The sequence below is a fragment of the Nothoprocta perdicaria genome, unplaced genomic scaffold (genome assembly GCF_003342845.1).
Source record: "Nothoprocta perdicaria isolate Ctin4 unplaced genomic scaffold, notPer1 scaffold_99, whole genome shotgun sequence".
Classification (NCBI taxonomy): domain Eukaryota; kingdom Metazoa; phylum Chordata; class Aves; order Tinamiformes; family Tinamidae; genus Nothoprocta; species Nothoprocta perdicaria.
The window spans coordinates 2,126,108-2,149,784 of NW_020456298.1; the positions used below are offsets into that span (position 1 = coordinate 2,126,108).

At 35.7% G+C, this 23,677-nt stretch overlaps 1 protein-coding gene across 3 annotated transcripts in view; it reads right to left on the reverse strand.

The window, feature by feature from the left end:
* The window catches only part of SIPA1L2 (signal induced proliferation associated 1 like 2), a 98,482-nt gene that overhangs the window by 32,304 nt on the left and 42,501 nt on the right, over positions 1 to 23,677 (reverse strand). For all 3 annotated transcript variants that reach the window (XM_026053351.1, XM_026053349.1, XM_026053350.1), the window contains exons 7-10: positions 17,849 to 18,006; positions 15,767 to 16,343; positions 10,389 to 10,663; positions 1,531 to 1,788 (exon numbers count right to left, since the gene is read on the reverse strand). In XM_026053351.1, coding sequence (XP_025909136.1) covers positions 1,531 to 1,788; positions 10,389 to 10,663; positions 15,767 to 16,343; positions 17,849 to 18,006 — 1,268 coding nt within the window. The remainder of the gene's footprint in view (positions 1 to 1,530; positions 1,789 to 10,388; positions 10,664 to 15,766; positions 16,344 to 17,848; positions 18,007 to 23,677) is intronic.

Sequence of the window (23,677 nt, forward strand, 5' to 3'; positions counted from 1 at the left end):
TCTCCCTGCCTGCACTCCTCCTTAGTTTGTCTAAATTGATATTGGGTCTCCGACCCTTCTAAAATCTCTTCATCATTTTCCTAGTTTGAGTACACATTTTTACCCTCACAAAACTATCTGCAATCAGTCTTACTTTAAACTTTAAGCTGTCTACCGAGCCTCTTCCCATGTGGAAAGAGCTTGCCAATTAGATTTGGTGCCTTTCATGTTTCGAGACCCACGTGTCTCAGTACATCACTCTCCTCCTCTCATTATTTGTACTCTGTACAATGTCTTCCCCAGAACAGCACCTGGGCATTGCACTTGTTTCAAGTGATACAGAACTCTCTTCATTACAAGGGATGGTCTCTGTCTTCTAAAGGCTTTTCACWTGTTTCACTGAGTGTTAGGAGATGTGCAAATTATGTTCATACTTTTCATATCGGAATGAATAGCATGCCAGAAAGCTTTCTTTTTCCTTTTTTTTTCCCCTAAGGATAGCATGCAATATGAGCAGCAGAGCTTTATAAACYCCTAAGTATTTCTAGATGCTCAACATGTTATCTACTTACACCAACAATTTACCAAGTATTTGGAGAACAAATCATTAGGACACACTTAGGTGCTGTAATGCTAAGAAATGCACCTCTTTTTGCAGCTGTGGCAAGAGACAGGGGCACAGGAGTAAGCAGCAAAATACAAGTGATCTTTTGGGAAGGATTTTTTAAAAACAAGACTATTATTTGGATTTTGTATCAATTTGAGATTTCAGATAAACAATACTTTTGTCCTTGGACATTAGAAGAAATATATCATTTCAGAGAAAAAGGCCTACGAAGAAATAATTGGGAACAATAAACAGCAAATTAAAGGACACAGAGTTCTATTCAAGATGCATTGTTTTCCAAAATAATTCAGAGATCAGAGTTCAGCGAAATTTTAAACTTAAAAAAAATTGCTCCCTTATGTAGAAATATGATTGAATTAGAACATACCTACTATCCCATCATCTAAAAGGTGTTATTTATTCAAATCACAAGCTCCTCTTTGTTTAATTAAAAGCAAAGCAAAACATAAGGACTGGTAATGAGTTACAGAACCCTTTGAAACTATGCCAGTAGTGTGGTAATGAGATTAAATCATTCATTTTTACAGGGATGCTTTCATTTTATTTACACTCACTATTTGTTTTAATATACTCCCCAAAGATGGGGAGACCGTACGCTGGTTAGATCAAAAAGTCACAACAAGCCAGTTTTGCACTTCATTGATTTGGAAATAAAGGGGAAACATGAGCTGCCCTCATCACTAGCATCCTCAGTACAGTACCCAACAACACACACAGAAATCACTTATTTCTGTCAGAGAGAACCATGATCACTGAGTTTATTTTCACACAACTGCAGAATTAAAATTTCCACTTAAACTCAACAAAGTAACATGCACATTCAGAAACGGTTGAGAAGCAAGCACAGCAAAGGTCTAGAAAGCAGAGATATCCCAGGAAGGCACACGAGGAGAATGACAGGAATTAAACGGAGAGAATATTACCTTGCACCATCTGGTAGTTTTCTATCAAAGGAAGTGCTGCGAGGAATGGCTGTCTGAGCCTGCTGGAGAAGCTGCTGGCACTGCAGTCTGTCAGATGTTCCTAGGATTGGAGAGGCACGAGAGAGAGGCTGCCCAGCGGGAGTCGGCACCCGATGCCAAGTAGTATTCCTTCTGAAAGGGGTTTTATACTCACATGGGGTGCCTTCACTGTCAAGTTTGTATTCCACCATGGGTATACGACAAAGTTCTGAACAACCCCTATAGAATAGAGGAAGAAAGCTTATAAATCCCATGGAGGGGACCAAAAAAGAAGTAGCTTCCTACAGTCATAGGTGCAGGTATGTTCTTCTTCAAGATGCTTAAAGGTGTTCATGCAGCATCATATTGGCATTTGAATGCTTCAAAACTGAAATGCCAATCTGGGAGGAAACGCTTCAAAAGAAATGATTTGCTGTCATGCTGTCAAAGGTTTGTGATTTTTTTCATTGCTCTTCAAAAAGAGAAAGCAGTTTAGAAAAATTAATCTGTAACTTAAATTTCACATAATAAACACAAAGTATTCAGAAGTTAAGAAATACCAAGGTCAAGTTTTTGTGTAACACCTTTATCTTATTCAAACTTCATAAATACAAATAATTTCTTAATGTAGGAAATTCCATCTCATAAGTTATACACATTCTTTTTTGCTTCCCAGCATCTTAAAAGTGGTATTGAGAATTATCTTTTGAGTCTCATCATGCCCTGGCCAAATGACAGAATCATTTGCATCACATGCAACACGTTTGCATCACAGTGTACACAGTAAGTGACATCTGAGTATTTTTCTCCTTATTTGCACAGGGTACTTTCTAACATCTCTCCTACTGAGGACTGACTTTGCCCAGAAAAGAAAAAGTCAAGGGGAAAGAAGAGACAAATCYGAGACTAACTGCTCATGTCTGCTTGAAGCCTATAGTGTGCGCAGTTTCTAAAGCATTCCCAGAAAGGGTAGACTCAGGTGAAAGCAGTGACAATATTCCCTAAAAGGTCAGTCTGCATTTGAGATATTTCCAGACCTAGGCAGACTGCACCTAAATTAAGGACTACTGTCTAAGCAAGTAGYTAAGAGAGATTTCAGACTCAGTTTAAATCAGTGTTGACTATCACTGTAGACATGCCTTACATTCTTGCACACTCTAAGGTTATTTATCTGTTTCTGACAGGTAGTGGGTACTAAATTAACTTCTATGAAAAAGTTCCTATGTAATTCTAATACAGCACATAAATTGTAAGTAATAGTGAAAATGTGCTTCTCTGCGTCAACTAAAATTCACTGCTCTCTCTGTTGAATTGAGTTGTACTCAAGTTTGCTTTTGTTGAAAACTCACATTTATCACTGCTGACTAAATTCAAAACACCTAGAGAAATTGTAATAGAGCAGGTATAATGTGATTACAGTCTTACAATCCTGAAAATACTTCAGCACAAGTGGCTTCACACAAATCTGCAATTCAGTTAAATCATACAGATTCTTGTGTGTTATATTATTGTGCCCTGAAGCTTCTGAACCAACCTCCAAAAATACATTTTTATTGTAAGTATTCCAGTAGGCAGATGAAAAAGAAGGTATTGTAAAAATGGTAACTATGTTATTCAAGATTGTTGAAAAGAAGATCTTTATGCAAAAGTAGCAGCTCTTTCTGTATATGCCCAGTGTGATCAAGTCACATTTCTTCAGGCTGCTGAATTTTTGTGGCATTGGAATTTGCAAATTGTTGATCTCTGACATTAAATGCCAGTCTCTGCTAGTACTCAAACATACAAAAAAAAAAAAAAAAAAGAGAGAACTTCAGTCAAAATTCACATTTAGAGTGGAGATTAGAAGTCACAGTAGGCAAGACACTGTGATGAAGACAACCTAAAGAAAGGGCACTAGGATATTCCAAAAATTCCACATTTATTCAGATCAATGCTTCAAAATACTTCATCTATCCTTTTTAAAAAAAAGATCAAGAAAAACTCCTAAAACTTTTATTTTTCTGAAAATCACAAAATACACATGGTGAACTCTTAGAAAAACAAATACGGTGGAATGGCCATGTTAAGAAAATTGTACAGAATCACACAAACTTTCTACTACATTTCTTTCTACAAACTTTCTACAAAATTTCTACTGCAGAAGCGTGARGAGAATATACTTCTCCAGGGTGCTACTCAGCTGCTTATATCTCAGGACCTTTCTTCTCTTTAAGTTTCCCTGCCTCATCTGCTGTACATCTCCCAAATCTGCAACAAATGAGACCGAGGTCTAAGAGACCACAGCCTCTAGCAATTCAGCCTTGATTCACTTCCAGAGCAGGTCCATCATGTTAAGTGAACACAGAAGGTTCATAAAGGACAAATCATAGAAGATAGATGATTCAATTAGAGCCTTTCATAAAGCTTTATATACAATAGGAACAGAACAAAGAAGGCACAGATAACTTAGTAATGTTAATATTACTTTTGTGCTCTGTATAATGCCTATATGGCTGGTCATTATTTGATGAGGAAGTTAAACAGCTGTGCATCTCAATTATTCCTCTGCCAAATTCCTARCATCACTTCATTCTCTCCCTGGTTACTGTAATCCTTAAGAGCAGATATTGCAGCATACAAAGATATGTAAAACCATAATTGTAGCTACTTGCTGTATTGGAACCAAAAGAAATCAGTTACTGCAATGCTTGAAGTCCAGTAAGAGGATATTAATTTTTAATACCTAGTTGAAATTTTAACTAGGATGTGTAGTATTTAAAACAAATTTTCCAGTTATACTTGATACAATGCTATTGAAAAACTGACTCAAAAAGACTCATGTTATTCATGAAGCAAGTATGAGCAAATCTCAAGTGCACATTTGAAATCAGAGCATTTTCTGTCCTTCACTATAGCTTGTAAGTAAATAAAACACGCTTCCAGCATAAAGACAAAGACTGCTAATCTCTTCAATCTCTTCAGCTGGGGATCCATACTACTATCCAGTAAACTATCTTGTTCATAAATTACTCTGTAGTTACATAGACTCTGACTCAACAATACAGCTAACAGATGGAGGGGCCACTAGAAAACCTGTATTTTTTATCACAAATGTAAGGGGCCACTATAAAAGCCTACAATATTCAAATGTTATCGCAAGGAACACTGTGGTCTGAAACAATACCTTATTCAATTTTTTAAAATATGCAAMCCAAATCCTTCACTATTAATTCAAGACTCCATACCTGGATTTCGTAAAAGGCTCCCTGAAAGAGCTACATTATACCAACCTACTACTTCGAAAGGTAAATGTTAATCTCTAGAGAAAAGTTAGAAGCTTTTATGTATTATCATCAGGAGTTTGCCACCTTGACGACTGCGTGACAGTCTTATCTTTTTTGCTATATTCTGCCTCTATCAATAATTCAGTATCACTCTTATATTTGGATCCCAAAGATACTGGGCAAAATTTTATGAAGATAGTTTCCAACCCTGTACGATTTAAGAAATGAAAGGATACCAAAAACATAGCTTGACCTGATCTGATGAAGTTATCATATAGACAACAATTTATTCATTTGACAAAATACCGTTTTTGGTTAAAATTACTTTCCCGTGTTAAAGTCCCTGTAGTGTTTGGTGTTCACATGAACTGATAAAACCATGGTTTTAATTTGCAGATCTCATACCTCATTATGAATGATTTGTTACCACAATAACAAAACTGAATTGCTTGCAATTCAATTTTAGTTCAAGACATCACAGATGGGCATTAAAGGGGATMTGGCCACAAAGACACAGTCACAGGTGTTCACCTTTAATTCTGTACTGCACTGGAAAGGTCTCCCTTACTCCCATCATTTCAATGCAAAACATTCATTCTTGCTCAGTAAAGAGTCATTACCTATAACTAGCAATACACAAAGTAACCATAAGTCTTTTCTCTGCATATCACTATAGCTGATGTTAAATTAAAATTTTAAATTAAATTTAAATTAAATTTTCATTTTAAATATCTTTCTCCACTTCAGCAGAATATATAAATGCTGCACAGTAAAAGCCCTCCCAGAGCTGCTTAACTACTGGAAGAATATTTTCTTTTTTGCAGGGTCAGTAGGGMAATTGCAATAATACTGTAAGAAAGAGAGATATCTTTAAGCAGATCAGGGAAAAAGATTCAAAAAGATGTTTCTTAAGTTATCTAATGTACAGAATTATCTCACTGATCTACACTATTTGCTTATGGCAACTACAGATGACACATTCCAAAGGAGAAAAGGAGGGGGAAAAAAAAGAATTAGTCGTATGTTTCTTGAGGACAGTAAGGATGAAGGGACTCTAGCAGTATTAAAAGGGCTAGAAACTCATGGTATCACAAAAGCACCTGATCTACCCTCTCTACACTTGGTCTGGCTTACAGTTTTGTAGAAAAAAACTATTAATATAAACCAATTAATGAGTCACAGAGTATCACAAAAATTCCAAGTCAGTATTAAAAGTTGGCCTATTTTGGAAAACAACATGCCAACTTACAGTGCTATCTAAAGGACCTTTCAGTTAGCAAGGAGGAAATTCTGCTCAAAGATAGAAAGCAATTAGCTCTTTAAGACAACACATTATGACTGAAATAGAAGTGCTAAATTTCAGGAGAAAAAAAGATCAATGCAACTAATCCTTCTAGAGTCTTGGTAAACCAGTTAAAGAATATACAGAATGACTCTTGTAGTTGTTAATCAACTTCCACAAGCTGAGCAGAAGGAAATAYTGCATTTTAACTGAATGTAGCAATCAACTCTGTGGGCTGCCAAAGATGGAAACACTCCTCTCTCAGAACAGGTATTTCCACCAAAAAACAGACTACTGCCACRCAAATGCAACACGAGCAGGTACCTGTTTCCACTTTGACAATGCACAAAGTTTTTACGGGGTTCCCGGTGGATTTCTGTTTGATAAAAATGTAGCTGTTTGCCTAAGCTCAAATAAATGTCAATCTTCCAATTATATGTCCAAATCTGTTGTCACATATTTAAAAAGTAACAGGAAAATTGTGATTATTTGAAATGGGACTATGAAAGCCAGGTGAAGCACACAGTCTCTAAAGCCTTTGGAAAGGATTTAGCAATGTCAAATCCTCTGATATTTTATATCACAAATTCACCATAACTCACTCTGAAAGTTTATYATAGAAGACTCCACTGATACAAGCCAGTTGTATCTCTTATCACACATAAGTATATCAACATAATGAATCTTYCCCAGGATCAAGATCTCTTACTTAAGTGAATATGAATTTTGAAGTAACAAAACGAAGTTTATGGTTTTTTTAGATCTTTATAGGATGCTGTACTTGAGAGTACAGAATAAAGTGTTAACTATAGTTGCTCTATATAGTCTTTGCGGATTTCTGCGACAATGTCAATGAAAGAAAATTAGAACTAATACCATTAATTTCCTGTTAAAATACACATAAATCTAGTTTACACTCTGTAATACAAGATACACAGTGACAACAATAGAAGAACAAAGGAAAAGCTTGAGGGAAAGGTTTAATGTAGTAACAAATATGACACAGGGATACTTAACAGAACTGAATACCTGACCAGCACATTTGTCCAAATATTGCACTCTAATTGAGGAAATTTATGTTTTAAAACAGCAATTTCTTTTTTTCCCTATTTAAATATCAGCCTGGTGCCATAAAAAATAATTACGACTTCTCAGTTTGTGCACGATTACTTAATTGTCAGAGGAAAGTGAYAACAGTAGGAGCTTTGTTCATTAATTTTACAAGATAGCAATGAAATCCAGGAGGCCTTATCCCATGATTGCCTTTGCATATACTGCTATCAAGACTGAACAYAGAAGGGTCTGCATTAAGAAAGTGCTGGAACACATTCATTGAGCAAATTTGATATACTGCATAATTTCCTAATCTCTCTGTAACATTAATCTGTGTGTTCAACATTTCAAGTAATTTATTTTTGCGCTGCAATAAACTAATAGCATGTAGTTAGGGATATAAAATAAATTTATTGTTAATAGTTCATTGCTAATATTTTAGTAAATGCACACTTACAGATATATCTTTTTTATATAAAGAGATAAAGGACTGAAATCRTGGGTAAGCCATCACAAAAAAATCAAGCTAAGAATTTGATTAAATATCTCCACTTCAGCTAATATTTTTTCAAAGGACCGAGATTGTTTTGAAAACACCCTTGAACACTTGAAAATCACTTCCATTTGAAGGGTATAATTCTCAAGACGCTTCATGGCACTCATATCCAATCTGTGTAAACTCACTTCAGAATTTGATCCCAGCAAGGAACCACAGCTAATAAGCAACCTAAAGAGGAAGTCCACATTCGCCTGTATTCCTAAAACTCAGTTGAGCAGCAACTACTTCTTCAYGTACTGGAAATCTACTTATTTCCTCATTAATTAGAAGATAAGCATTAGTAAAATTATAAATGTCAATAGTCCATGAAACTKGAATTTTGAAGGGGATGAAAATGCATGTATGACCTTATAAATGAGTGCCTTTTTTTTTTTTTTTTAATTCCACTGATTCTAGGAAAAACATAAGAATTGATGTAAATCAGCACCTAATCATTGATGAGAAAAACTTAAGCTAGCGACTGCACTTGAAATCACAGATTTTTAAATTTAAATTAATTATGCATGAGCAGAAAATCGTATCGTATCAAAAAGTATCGTATCTTAGAAGTAAAGCTCTAAAGCCATCTGTGAGTGAAAACAAGAATTCTTGGGACACACTTGTGAAGCCTGTAGGTTTCAAGGATTTGACTGCACCCCTAACTTCAAAGGAAAAATGCCTTCTTTGTTTGTTTCTTAATTATTATCAGAGCTACTTGCCAATGAAAAAGCATCTCTCCTGATGAGCAGGCACACCTGCCTTAACTGGAACAGGCTGCCCAGGGAGGCTGCAGTGTCTCCATCCTTGGATACACTCGAAAGCCACCTGGACAAGGGCCTGGGCAACCTGCTCTAGCTGACCCTGCTTGAGAGCAGGAGGACTGGACCAGAAAATGGGCAGAGGCCCCTTCCCATCTCCATTCCGTGTCTCTGCAAACACTAGTAAMATCGATGAACATAAGTATAAAAAAGAAGAGGAATTAACTTTTCAGGAGAAAAGAATCCTCTGCAAAGGTTTGCACTGTTTTAAGGTATAAAGTGACCACCAGCTGAATCAGAGTGGCTCAATGTTAAAGCTTTAATTTTCATATGTATATATATATATATATATAAAAATAAAATTTCAAATATATTTGCTACATGTTAATGAATTCAATTTGTGAACAATGTGGTGAAAATTAAAACTTCAATAATGCAAGAGACTAAACCTAAGTGAAGGTGTGGAAAAAAATAAGCTAAGGCAGAATTTAYACACAGAGGATTAATTAAAGAAACTCATGTATCTTATACTGATTGGGGATTTTAACATTTAATTTCTAAAAATGTGTCAAAGAAGATAAAAAAAACTGTTTATACAGTATGTATTTTTTCTATCAGAGAGACTATAAAACACATGTTTTACCTTTAATATAATAGGATCAGCTCATTAGGCTCATATACTGTAAACAGCCTGGAGATGTATGCTAAACAAGCCAGTGGAAATTCATACCCAGAAGCAGATGGTGAGAAGAGCAAAGCTAAGCAAAGCCAGGCTTAATTGCTAATTCTCTCCAACTAAGCAAAACGGTAGTATTCTACATTCACAGACATTTTCTTCAAAAAGGAACCCAACGCTTCAACATGCAGGTCGGGGCAGGGAAGGGCACTTCTGTGTCGYTCATCAGGCCGAGGACTACTTGGAGAATTGCCACCAATTAAATAGAAACACACCAGCACCCATGTATACTGGCACTAACTTCATAGTGCTGCATGCTATGTAAAATTTTATGGCTTGTTGTCTTGCCAAGAGCAACACACTAATGCTTTTTCTGTTAAATTAAAAATCAACAAGAGATTTTAAAAAGGCCTTCTAAAAGCAGGCAGATGAGTAATTCACTCCTGGTATAGTTCTCATTCAGAATGAACCAAACTGACAATGCCTACATAAAGTATGGCAGAAATAAAGTCAGACTCTTATGAAGCTTTAAATGGTACCACCTCTTTTATCTGCCACAATAGTATTAAAAATAGAAAGAACAAAAATGAGTCTTTTGATCACCATAAAAAAAAAACAGAGGAAAAACTAGCAGGAGAATATTGCATTTCATCCCTGAAAACAATAGTACTGTCGTTATAATTATCTTTATTACACTGTTCTCCTGTGTGCGTGCACTCATTTATTTCAGCAAGATTTCTTAACTTTAACTAAGGATTCCATGGATGTGATTCAACATTTAATATGAATAAGTTATATATGGATAGAAAATGAAGAGGATTACAAGGCCTGATACCACAGATAATTTGAACCCAATGTTTCACCAGTTGCTTTGTTAAAATAAGAAATATAAAAGTTCAATTTCAATAGTTAGAAGKCAAACTTCACAGAAAGAAAATATATATTTTTCAGACGAGGGTACCCAATTTTCAAAATTAGTATTAAGATATAATACAGTAAATATCCTGTGGCAGAAAAGAAATCACAACAGGTTTAACAGCAGTTGAAGCTCATTTCTTACCCTAGATTTCTAAGAAGATCCTATTTTATCTTCTATTTCAAAGCCATATTTTGGGGSGGGGGGAAAGCTTTAACAGTCAAAGTACTAGAATCACCAAATACAAGACACAACATTCACTGCCGAAGAGCCCCTAATAAAAAARGCCACGGGCAAAGCAGCAGCAAAGGGAAAATAAAAGAAAATGTCACATGAAGGGGTGTTGCTCCTTACCTTCTAGGTGCTCCATCCTCGTGTGGCTGAATTATCACCACCTTTACTGTGACTGACGTGCGTAGAAGGTCAATCATTTGCTCATGAGTCAAAGTCGCCACGGCCACTTTACAGATCTCAACCAGGCGGCTCCCTTGCCTTAAGCCGGCCTTCCATGCAAAGCCAAAGGGCTCCACGTCGGCCACTATTCCTTCAAAGTTCACGTGGAATCCCAGCTGGCCCAAGCCATTCCTCCGAAGGGTCATTTCTGTGGTTTCACATCCTCTGGTCACTATCTAAAGAAATATCAGACTGATAAGCTACTGTCGGGACACTCATTTCTTTTGCCACACAAATGGATCCGTTTCCAAATACCATATAGCCACCAATGGCTTTAAGTTAAATATCCTCAGTACACTAAGGCTAACAATTATTTTGACATTTGTGATGGAATAATGTTTCCTGTGTCATGCAAAATAAAGAAAACACTTTATAGTCCTAAAATCCGACAYTGCAGGAGCAACCAGCTGTCTTGTGTCAAATTCCTCCTCTTCCCGCCCACCTCAACACAAGTCTGTTTATATCATATTGAAATCTTAACAGTTACTTCAGCCTTAAAACACAAAACAAAGCAAAACGCAATCTTGATAGAAAACTGAGGATTTTCATATTCAATTAGAAGTAATTCTGTCATCATATAAACCTTCAAATTCTAGAACTTTCACATTCAAATTTTACTAAACAGGCTTATTTTTATGTTTTAACAAATTCTCAACAGTTTTGCCCAGTAAACATTATCACAACACACTGTATGTGCTGCAGTACTGCACCAGTCTTCCGCCCCTTGGAAGACCAAACACTAGTTCTCATTACAAAYGAAGTTCGTGAGTCTAAGACTAACATTCCTTTCAGACCATGTAACAAAACCAGTACCTATTCTAGCTCCACTATTACACCTAAAACTGAGCTTACAATCACATTATCAAAAAATGTTGCTCATAATACATTCAAAGGTCACAAAGCGCTTACAACACTTCTTTAAGACAAAGACCTGACCTTGAAGGGTAAAGCTTTTAAGAAGATCACTTGACCTGGTATCCTAAGTCTACACTGCATTAAAAGGAACTCTGCAGCACACCTTAATCCACACTTACTCATACTGCTTACGGTTGCTTTTGGCATGCATTACAGAGGTACCTACATAACCCAACTTTAGGCATCTAATTTAAAGTGCTTACTTTAGGAAGCTAGCGCCCCCATTTCATCAGCTGTATAGGACAGGTCTTGCCCAAGGTTGTTTTAAAGCTGGGGTTTAATGCAGGAGCCTGTTTTTAGAAGAGCTTTGTGCTTCCCACAGGCCATGGGCCGCAGAGCAGCAGCCCCCACGGTGTAAGCAGGTCCCCACGACCCACGGGGGAAGTGGCCGTACAGCAAGTACTGAGCTGCAAATGACCCCTGCAGCTTCCCCTCTACACCTCCTGTTTAGAGAAGCCTTCACTGCCCAAGTCTGTTTTAGTGTCTGGGACAGGAGATCTGATTTTTGCTCCCTTCTCAAAACCAGCGGCTCAGTGGAAAAATTATGGAGTGTTTATATGACTTACGGCTGTAACCTGGCCAGCAGAAAGTCACTGTTACTTTATAAGCAACGGCAGTCAGTTACAGTCTTATTAAGTTTTAAAGCACTACCACTACTGCCTTTACAAAATATCTTCCATGTGGTTGGTTATCTGTAGCTAGGTAAGTAGGTAGGCAGGAGGGAAGGAAGGAGGGAGGGAGGGAGGGAATAAGAGAAACTAGACATATGAGAATGGAGTGCCACAGGACAGTAAGTCAGTGTGTGTTTGCTGATCTGAACAAGCTGATCCATGCTCATGCTTTCAACCTGCAGTAAACTCATCGTCATGAAATCCAGTTACTCCTTATTCATTATTCAATCTTGAGTTCTGAAGCACTTAGCTTGCAAGAGCCTGATACTCTGAGAATCACTGTTTGTGCCAATTCAGGATATTTAAACCATGGCAAGTTGAGTTCCTAAAGCCTCCAGTTCCTTTGGAAAATCTGGGCTTCGAAGTTGAAATATGAAAGTCATAATTGAGATGTCCAATATATGTTCCGTAGTTTTTTATTACAAATAGTGCTCTGGGTCCTTCTTTTTAGAAACAGCCACAACTTTCTTTGTCAGTATGCAGCTCTAACACACTACTTCTTTTCAGAAAYTTTCTGTTTTAATTTTCCATTTTAAGCRTAACTTTCATTAACATTTAGTAAGTGCAATGTATATTAAGGCCACATCAAAAAGTCTCCTTAAATTATTATAAAGATAATCTGATGTTTCTAATAGGATTAGAGTTATTCAAAAAGTGAAAACCTTTAAGCTCTAATTCTTTTTTCTTTTTTCCCCCCAGCTCTGACATTTACGAGTCTTGGTTAATTTTCAACAGATTGTTGAAACTTACAAACTAGAAGAGTGAAAAAGTAATATTTTCAGCTGTTTCGAAGTTTTCCTACACTTCGGTCACAAGTTTCTAGAACATACATAATATCTAGCCATGTGGTGAAATGGAGAATGAGGAGCCTAGCTGAGATGTAGAATTTTATCTTTACCGAAGTACACAAAAATTCTTCTTGTGAGCAAACACCTATTTGCTATGTATGAACTATATACTAAAAAAAAAGTACAGATTTCCCCAACTCAAAGCTTTCAAAACTCCTTTAAATTTGTTAAATATTCAAAAATTGAAATAGAAGGAAGATAAACATTCCTGCCATAGACTAAGCTCCTTCCGAAGCAAAGTCAAAAGGATTCCAGGAGACCTCAAGCAAAGCCACATGGTACAGTGTTGCTCCACTTTACAATAGTTCTTTTTGATTTTGGGGTTTTTTTCCTGAGCATGTGGTGGTGCAAATCTAAGAGATGGCTTCTCTGTATGCCATTAAAAACAATGATTTTAAAATTTATAAACATTTTTTTTTAAGTGTACTGTCTTCTAATGAACTGTTGACTACTGAGACTGATGTCCAAATACCCACTCAGAGTCTTTATGTTATCTTAAATCACTCCGCCAGTCTCTATGATCCTAATGCACAGATCCATTACTTTTACTGTCTTAAGTCAGAGCCAACCAAGTTTGTCTAAAGTTTCCTTTTCCTTTACTCTCTCTATTCAGTATTTTTAGATATTTTCCCTTACAAATACAGATTTGACTCTAACTTGACAAATCCCAGATTTTTTTTTTCCTGCTGATTCTTTGGGTTCAAACAACAGCCACTAAAACCTCCTCTGCAGCTTTTCACATCTTTTCTTAATCCAAATACTCAGAAAGTCTTCCCTATTCATCAGCACTTAAAGCCAGAGAACAAAACACAATTATCTTCTCCAAGATCTCATTTAGGAGATGAGTAGTAGGATGAGATGAGGAGTAGTACTTTTACTACTACTATTTTATTTTATTTTATTTTATTCTTCTCTATTAGCTCTCTAAAAAATTATTTTACTAGTAACTGGAAAGGGTTAATCTGGTCACTGAAGTTTAGCATCACATCACAGTTCGAGCTTTCATCTTTAGCTTCTATTAACGCATGTGTTTGTTGATCTTAGCTGTGTCCTGAACCAGTTAAAAGGGTTTTAAAGTATACATCTGCAGCACTGAAATGGAGTTTTACATAACTGTCAGTGTTTCTAAAGGGTAACCTCTGAGCTTCTGTGTCTAAATGTACATAAGGACTGTTTAGAAAGTAGTCAGCATCACAAAATGACTAAATATTATTATTTAGCTTGCAAAAGAGACAGAGAAGCAGAGGAAAGACAGAAAAATCTGAGCCAAAAAGAAAAGGGAAGAACAAAGTTGTTAAACAAGTATGACAGCTCGTCCTTTTAAGCAATGAGAAAGCCGGATGGGAGTGAAAAAGAAGGTGATTAGGAATCATGAGAATAAGTACTTGTAAGTACTTGAAGTCAACATTTTTGTAAACTTAGCAATAACCGCTGCTAAATTTTTAAGGCTAAATGCCCATTCGAAAAATTTAGGCTAAAATATGATCACAAAAAGCAGAAATATTTGAGTAGATTAATACTGTACAGTAGCAGATGGTTGCTCTGAATAGAGACCAAATCAGAAGCAGAGTGAAACTGTATCAAAGTTTTTTTATAGATAACCACTTTTTCTTACAGATGAATTACAAAGATCTATCCTCAGCAATTTAAACATTTTAAATAATTTTAACAATTGGATAATTTTTGCATAAATTGTAAGACAGAAGTGTAAACAGCAAAATAAATTGTCACCACTGATGATAGCAGCTTTCACTAAAGCTTTGGAACTTATCAGCTTTAAGCAATTAATATTTTTAATTTAGCGGTACCTTTATAACATATATTGTTCTTCATAAGAAAAACATCTGTGTAAGTAAAGAGAAGTCCCTAATGAAAAGGATAATCTAACAGTGACAAAAAGGGTCCAAAACACCCTTTCATTAAAAGATTCAAAGTCTATTGAAAGCTTAAACACACTTTGGTAGAAAAAGGTGATTATTTGAAGCATTATATTGTGCAATGCTAAATGTGAATGCATGCAGCGCTATAAAAGCACCAACTAATGCTTTGGTCCTGCAATCCAGCTCTTCCAGTGTGAAAATGGTAAGGATAATGAGTTGTTTTCAGTAGAAAACTTTCTAACGCAAACAAAACTGACACTATTAAGAGCACTTAAGGCCAAAGGAGAAAGTATAACCGAATAAAGATACATCAGTCTTTTTAYTTTGCAGCTCCTGTCAGTTCATTTGTACTGACTGGGGCAGTTACAGGACAGTTCTGCTAACAGGGTCATCAAGTGCCTGGAAAGCTTTATCCAGTCAGCTGTGAAAACTGGAATTAATTGGTCTRGTCGTCTTCGCTTCCTATATTTCTTTAGCACAGAGAAGCAAATCAGCGGCACCACTTATATAAGTTGTTCTGCTAGAGTTCACATAGGTTATTATAAAAGGCAAAATGAATGTATTTTACACACCAAGATTTTGTATGTTCTTTAATTAGATCACATTTCTGCCTATAAAGATGTGATTTAAGAACAGACTACAGAAAGGGAAGACAAGAGCTTAGCCTTTCAATGCCGATTTCAACATAAAAATAAGCCTTAARTAAGTCTATCAAACTACTGGCATTAGATTGCCTGTCCCTCAAAATGGGTTGCTAACTCTTATCTCATAAATTATCAAGTGTTATCATCTGATAACACTTCTCTCAGTTATCCTGTTGTGAAGATCATTGCCTGTAAAACTCTGAAGATTGAAAATGGTATTCATGCATAAACAAAAGGCATTTTTAATTATATCTCAAAGGAAATGTATATAAGTAACTGTTGATAAAAATTTTGGCACTCCAATTTAGAAACCGTACTTACTTCAAGTCTTTGAACAATTTCTCTGATGTCTTCAGTACAGTTATCTGCTGCAGACAGAAGAATACATTCTCCTCTTTCATAAAATACTTTGATGCTCATTAACCCAGATGTCCATCCAATAACATCTCTGCAGGAGCAGTTAAACACAACATTTTTTGATTCTTTTTCAATCAACATGATGAATTCATTGGAGATTCCAAGGAGACATTCAATGTCAGCAGACTGGCCAAAATCTCGTGCAATCACATTCCACATAATTGCGCCAATACTAAATAAATGTGCATCTTTCCTTGGCTTCACTTTTTCTTTTTTTTTTGCCCCTAAAGTAATAAAGCTGAACTTTGCTGAAGTATCCACTGTGGCCGTAGTAACAAAATTTTCTGCCAGATCTTTCAAGTATTCTTGACGTGTCCTTGTGGCCATAGCTCGAAATTTTTCTGACTTGTGTGCTGCATTCTCAGCATTAATGACTTTGGCTAAAAGAAAGTCCCTGAAGACTGCGGATTTGGGGAAAGTTACTCCTTTGGGAATGGGTGGACCAAACGGAGGAACATCTTTTGATCTTGAAACACCAACACTAGAAATAAAAAGAGACAATAAAATGGATACTTGGCTAAAAAAGAAAAGGCATTTAGATATTAAGGACTGACCTATACAGTCCATTTATACAGATGAGTCGAGCACTGACCTACCAATTTTTAGGCATTTTAAACAAAATTTCAGTAATCAGGTTGGGAGAATTATTTAGGAAACCTATTAAAATATACTTTCTTTTACGTATCAAAGGAAATTGAAGGGATGGTCTGCTTCAGAACAGGCTTTTTTTTGTTTTAAATATGTAATACACACTGTAAATACGTCTTAGTAAGAATAAAAACATCGAAGACAACTTTTTAGAGAGTTAGCTYCTTGTTTCTTTTAATAGAACATGCAAAAATGCTTTGTAAGATATTGTATTGATATACAGAAATAAAAACTTCATTTCAATCCTTGGACAGGTTGCAAGAGTGAAGCACGAAAACAGGTAAAACTACCAGTGTCAAACATAAGTCTCTAATAGTCACTGGTACAGGTACCAATTTGAGTTGCCTTCTCTAAGTTATGGCCTTTCAAAAGGCCTGCAGTTAAAATGATAGAATTTCAAAAAATATCTGGACAGTTCACAGAAGGATGTTGAGGAAGTAGAAATATTTGATGCACAGTTACAGTTCCAATTAATAACATATTTCACAAACAACATATACRTACATATGTTATTACACACAACATTTCAACCGAAAAATAATTTCCAAAAACAGCGGAAACCATGTACAACCACTGATAACTTGGCTGAAATACAGTCACAATTGGGCTTACAAACAGCTATCACTATGTAAAAACAAAAATATGACTTATGAAATATGCAATATATTATTTAATAAACACTGTTATAGCTACTTAAACAAACAAGTTCTAACAGAAAGCTTAAATCCAGCAAGTACTGGAAATCCAACTCTTAAACCCCTGATTATTATTTGGGTAATTCCCAACTAGTTCAGAGTTATTTTTCTATYCAGTTTGTCTTGCTAGAACCTATGATGTCTTAACTTGACTGAGAGAGATAAAAAGTAAACTAAAAATTTGGGATGTTTCTGTGCTCCACAAAAGCCCCAATTCAAGTGCTTAAATGACTTATCCTAATGCCATAAAGTCAGTCCAACATTTCTATGTATGTTAATAGCTTTCTAAAATCTCTTCTTTTAAATTACATTGTATTCTGTGGGGGGAAAAAAAAGGAAGCATGCAATACAAATTCTAAATTAGCTACTACTGTTGTATCAGCAAGTTTTATTTTCCCCAATATTATTGCCCCTTTTTGTGCCTATACATCAGCAAGACAGAGGTCTGTACATACCTGAGTCTATCAATTATGCCCATGATTCCTAATGTGTGCAAGGTATTCACATGAGTTTCAAATTTATAGAAAATAAAGCAGAAATTCTAAAATTGTACACACATCTCTAGGAAATACAAAACTGTTGGAACAGACAATTTCACTGCAGAGTTAATAGCAAATTTAAATAGTTATAAGGCTCTACTCACCTATAGCACACATTTTCAGTGCAAGGATTATGCACTTTGACTATGACAAACACATGTTGAAAGTGGGAACGAATATTTTTTGGAGTAAAAGGAAGTGCTCCTGGCTCTTGGAAGACAATGGTAACTATATCATTTCCTATATGCCTTTTCCTTAGCAGCTGGACAAGAAACATRCATTGAAAAATTAGTTATTAAAAAAAGACATATTCTTTAATTTTAGCAAAAAAGCAAACAAATAACCAAAAAAAGCTTATATTTTTTCCCATAATATCTCATATCCTGCATAACTACAGGTAAATGATATCTGGCTGAACTGCAAAAGAAAGGGAAAAAAAATCAGACTAAGAGCACCAAAATACCAATGACTTCTTTCACACTCCCAGGCTAGTTCAGGTTAGCGTCTGCTGTTTTTACTTATTCTCTTATTTTAGTGCATCAGTGTAGTAATAAGAAATATATGTTACATCAATTAAGTGTTATTGCTATGTATCCTTCTGTTCCCTTTTTAYAGTGTAATACTTGCTTTTATACAGAAAAATGTAATATTGCTTTTCTTTTCCAAATAACATTTCTTTTGCAGACTGCATTTTTATTGAATATTAGTCCTTAATATTATGATGTTAGTGCTTTTTAAAAAAAAAGCTTAGTCTGTATACTAATCAGAATTTTTATCTGCTGTTTACTTGTCAATAAAACTGAGACATAGAAAACTTATGGAGGAATAGCAGCTATTCGTAACTCATCTGTTAACTAAAAACTCATTCTGCTAATCAGTATTTCAATATTTTTATGATTGAAACATACTTAATGAAAAATGTTAAGTACTATATATTACAGGGTTTTTTTTTAATAAAAAACTACAAAAGATATAATGATGCTTACATTCCTCACTAAAGTAAATACCTTTCAATTTTTTACCCCTCATTTTTAAAACAACTTCACTTAGGAACACCAACTTACGTCACGAGAAGGAATTAAGTCTAGCATGTGCTAGCTTGCATAAATCCACCAAAAAGATGCAAAAGAATTTGCTTTGTCAACTGCTAGCATATAGTTATAGCTTAGCTCTARTTTTAGTGTAATTAAAAAGGATACAAGAATAAGTTGAATTAAAGACTTTAAGGCAGAGTAAGTAAAAAATTTCTCTACTGGGTTGGTTTTACAGAATATAATCTTTCCAGTAACAGAGCGTTCACTTGGATTTCCTCCAAGTTGATTAAGCATGAGTGTTTTGGCTAACCACAAATGAGGTAAGGTTACACATACTACAGCCTAAAACCCAGGAGTATTTTTCCCTTCATTACATTACATTGATAAAGAAGTTAATATTCTAAAGCTAGTGAGAATGGCCAAACCCACCATTTTAAAGCAGTTAATGTATCTATACAATTTTAAACCATCCCAATCTGAAATGCAACATGAAGAAATCAGTCTAGTGATGAAAGTTTAGAATAGATATGAGAAACAAAATAATATTTGGTGTATACAGGCCATGTGACCTAGTCATCCAGACAAGCACTATTTTCAAGAACATTTTCTAGTTCAGCAGACGTCTTTAGGAGGTTCTACTTGCTGCTACACTTTGCTTAAGCAGGAATAACAGTCACTTAATAAGGGAGTTTTTAAAGTTTTTGAAATTGAATCAAATTGCTATTGAATAGCAATAACAATCTTTTAAAAACAAAGACAGTTCTTTTATGCCCTCCCTAAGCAGTTGTTTTCAGAGCTTAAATCTCTGAAGAGGCATAAAAAAATTGTAAACAGTCACTTCACCATTTTTAAGAACCTTACCAAGCTTGCTGAGATCTCAGTGATTTCTTCCACATTTAAAAATAAAATCAATGCAACACTGTTATAAATAACTGTCATGCATGCGTGGTCTGTGAACTTCAACACAACGCAAAGGCAAAACACAGTCGTGCCTGTGTACAGGGAACCAGATGCAAAGGTTGCTTTGCAGGGAACCAGGAGGGGAGGGAGCTAAAACAGAGTGGTGGAAAGGTTGGAAAGTCGTGCTCCGGAGAGGACAACAGAATAGGAGAAGARTAAACTACTGAATGGAGAAAAAGGAAGGAATGCATTCTTCCCTAGAAAATGTCAACAAAGACTTAATTCTGAAAATGAAAGAGGAACTGGAGGAAACTGGAACCRAGCAAAAAGATGCATAAGCAACCCCTTTTCTAGTTCACATGTCATGGCCTGTATTTTCCTCTTTCTTTCACCTTGTTTTTTTTCCCCTCAGGTTCTCAGTTTCCCCTTCCTCCCCCATTTAGAGGTCTGCTCAGTTTTTTTCTCTTTATTTACTTTTAATCTGCCTTTCTAACATACTGTAAAGAATCTCATGCCAATGCAGAGCACAGTAGGAACTGTCAACAGGGTGCACGGATTACAAGGATTACTTACAGTAAGGAGAGGCCAAACACTCCCTGACATCATTCTAGTATCAGTCTAAACCAGCAYAGTAGAATGAACCCAATACAGTGAGATAGGCAGTCAACAGGAAATCAGTAAAGAAGTTTTATGGAAGAGTTCAAGACACACAAAGGAGAGTCCAGTAAGGTAAATATGTTAGAAAAGCAGAAACTATTGAAAAGAGCTATACAAAATAGCAGTTGCTATATCAAATATGAGATCTTAACTATGATAGTCRATTCTTAATTTTCAGATATGCATCTCTAAGGAAAAATATTTGTTGTTGGAAAATATATAAGGCTGTGCAGAGCCACAGAAATCTACCCATTTCTGAGGAATTTTAWTTGCCTATTCAAACCAGAAAACAATGAGGAATTCTCCCTGTAACAGGAGTGGAAAATATATTCTTCATTCAGTTAAACGATGAGATACTAAGAGACAAAACCAAAATCCCTTCAAACTCATTTTAGCATGTTTCTAAAATAGGTGGCTTTGAAAGCTCTAATTTCAATTTGGGTTATTAATCTGTACAAGAAAAACACAACATATGTTAAAAAATATTTCCTCAGATTTGTTAAACTGTGTTTGGTATGGCCAGCCATATGCCTGGTTACCTCTAAGATCTTAACAGTAACTTAAATTCAGTAAGTTTTTTCACTCTCGCATATCTGTTTTAAGTTTTCATAAAGTCAGATGAAAATCGGTGATTTGGACCAATTTGGATTACTCAGGTCTGACTATGTGCACATAAGCAGACTGCAAATGCATGAATGGAAAACTTGCAAGGGAATGATTTGGAAAGGGACTTTGGAAAAGGCAAAGTTTAAAGGGAAGACCTTAAACTAGGATTTCAAGAAAAGGCTTCTCCGAGAAAAGGAGAAGGATGGCCACACCAGGGCTGGTCGTGCTTTCTCTCCTAAGGAAGGAACAGCTGGTTTGGAAGTTCCCAGCCTGTGTTGTAGCCAAAGTGAAAATTACCTTGCTCTTGGGATCTCCTGCTGGCTCTAAAACTAGAGGAATGTCCTGATCAGTGACCAAGCAGGGCGTAGTTAAATCCTGGAAGAAGCAATAAATAATTCTAGTGTGGCCTATTTTTGGCTCACAGGTATCTGGAATTTAAGAAAGGCTTGGTGCTTGCTCATTGAAGGTCTTGAACCTACATGATGAAGATTAGCTAAACATCTTGCCCCATAAAGGAATGACACAGGGATAGGATGCAATAACTTCACTTTCAGTACACACACAATATGCCAGCAAAAAAGAAGCTATTGATATGGGGATCTTTGTTGCTAATAGAATCTAAAAGGAAAATCATTTTGGCCTCTAAGTTGCCCTAATTTGTGTACATGGAGTTACTGAGCCAAATTCTTCAGAGACAAACAATATTCATATTCCATGGCTCTCTGTGCTGAGGATGTGAGCAACTGCATCTCTGCTCTTCAATATTTATACAGTCTCATTGAAAAAGACCTAATCCATTTTATCCTAGCTTCTGAGAAATAACACTGTTGCTACATTTCATATTCCAGTATGTATTTTGGAACTAAATAGTAGTAGAAGAAAATTAAACAATGATTATTGCACATTAAGGCTGGCTAAATTCTAGTCATTGGGGTGTGCTTGTCACACTTCATTAACAGTGTCCATGCTGTGCAAATATGGCTGGATACCAGCATTTAAAAATAATATGGTGGGTCTTCAGATAGGCATGCTGCTTCAGCTTAGAGAACTGCCATGTTATTTTGATCCCAAGAAAGTCATGAATCACAATGTGATTCTCTTACTTAAACTGCTAATCAGACAAGGGCTGATGAGGGTCTACTAAAATACTGCTGAAAAGAGTGTTTGTTGCTGAGCAAAATCATGGAATTAGCATCGGAAGATTTTGCAATTATAAGGCTTGATAGTGGTCTATACAAAATGATGCATAAGGAAATGAGAAGAATGAAAGGACAGCAAAGATGYAAGACCATAATAAGGAATGGTTGAGCAACACAGCAGTGAAGGAGACAAACAGCAACCATTTACAAGAATTAGTGAACCACAGCAAGAGGACATCCTATTCCCACAACTAAAGAGAAGTTACGGAAGACAATGACAAAGGTAATACACTCTATGTAAGGTCATATTTACTGTCAGTGCCTGTGATTAGCTATAAAAACATTTATATTTCATGATAAGGCAAGCTCATTCAGTGTATTATATCTTAACGGGATACTGTTTTCCCTATTTGTATGTTTACCTGTCAAAAATCAGTATATTCAGAAATATTCTACTACTGCAATGCTTTCTGCATCTGTGCCTTGCAAACTTGTAAAGGTCTTCAGATAAATATGCAAATTACAACTGATTTAAAACATAATGCTTTAGCAATCTCATGTGATTTCAGAAACTCAGCAACCAAATTTGTTTTCAGAGTACCACATCTCAAGAACACCTGAAACATTTTTCAAGTATGTATAAAAACAAATTATTTTTTGTATGTAAATCAAAATAAAATACTCTTTTAAACTAATACCTAAAGCATTCTGACTGATTATTAAGCAGAGCAACTCTTAGTGTGTTTAATAAATTCATCTGGTAAACTAATAAGGCAGAAGTGAAAGTTCAGGGAAACAAAACTATTTCAAATTTGTGAAAACAATCCCGTATCTTGATTACTAGATGTCAGCACAGTCTACTGTGAGATAAAGCTGAACATCTCCTCTGAAGGYCATATACATTTTAAGGCATATGATTAGTGAGAATATTCATAGTCTTCATACTGTGAAGGATTTCCGCCTTTTGATTCCTATCATAGTTTCTTTAAACCTCATCTTAAGCCGACATGTAATGGCTTTAAACTTTGCAGTTATCTTAACCGCTCAGTTGGAACAGTTCTTCAAGCACTTTAGAGCATCATGCACTAACTATTTAAAATGCATAAATATRCTATATACATTCTTCCATTTCAGTTTTCATTTATCCTTTGTCAGGAATTTTAATTGTTTGCTTCATCTTTTGTTGCTGCCTTGACACATCACTTTTTTCTTCCCACAAGACCTACTGATAAGGTAGAGGCAAATCACAGACAGTTTAACAATCACTAGTCACAAATTTGGTATGCTGCTCATAAACAACATCAGGGAGCATCTTTATTTCATGACAGTCCTCCAATATGATTAAAGAAATCTTTGCATCTTACACTGCAGTGAGAGGATATTCTTAGGAATTCGTTTAATGCTTATTTCTGCAGAAACAGAAAAATACAGAGCAGTAAAGGTAGAAAGTTACAGACTCATCTTCAGTCTGATCTATGAGTACCTCTATCCTTTACCTTATTAAGTGCTAATTTTGATATATTATACCAAATGTGCTTGTTCTTTTTAATTCAGTCAGAAGAACTGAGACAGGCAAAGTCAGAGTAACCTTACTGGT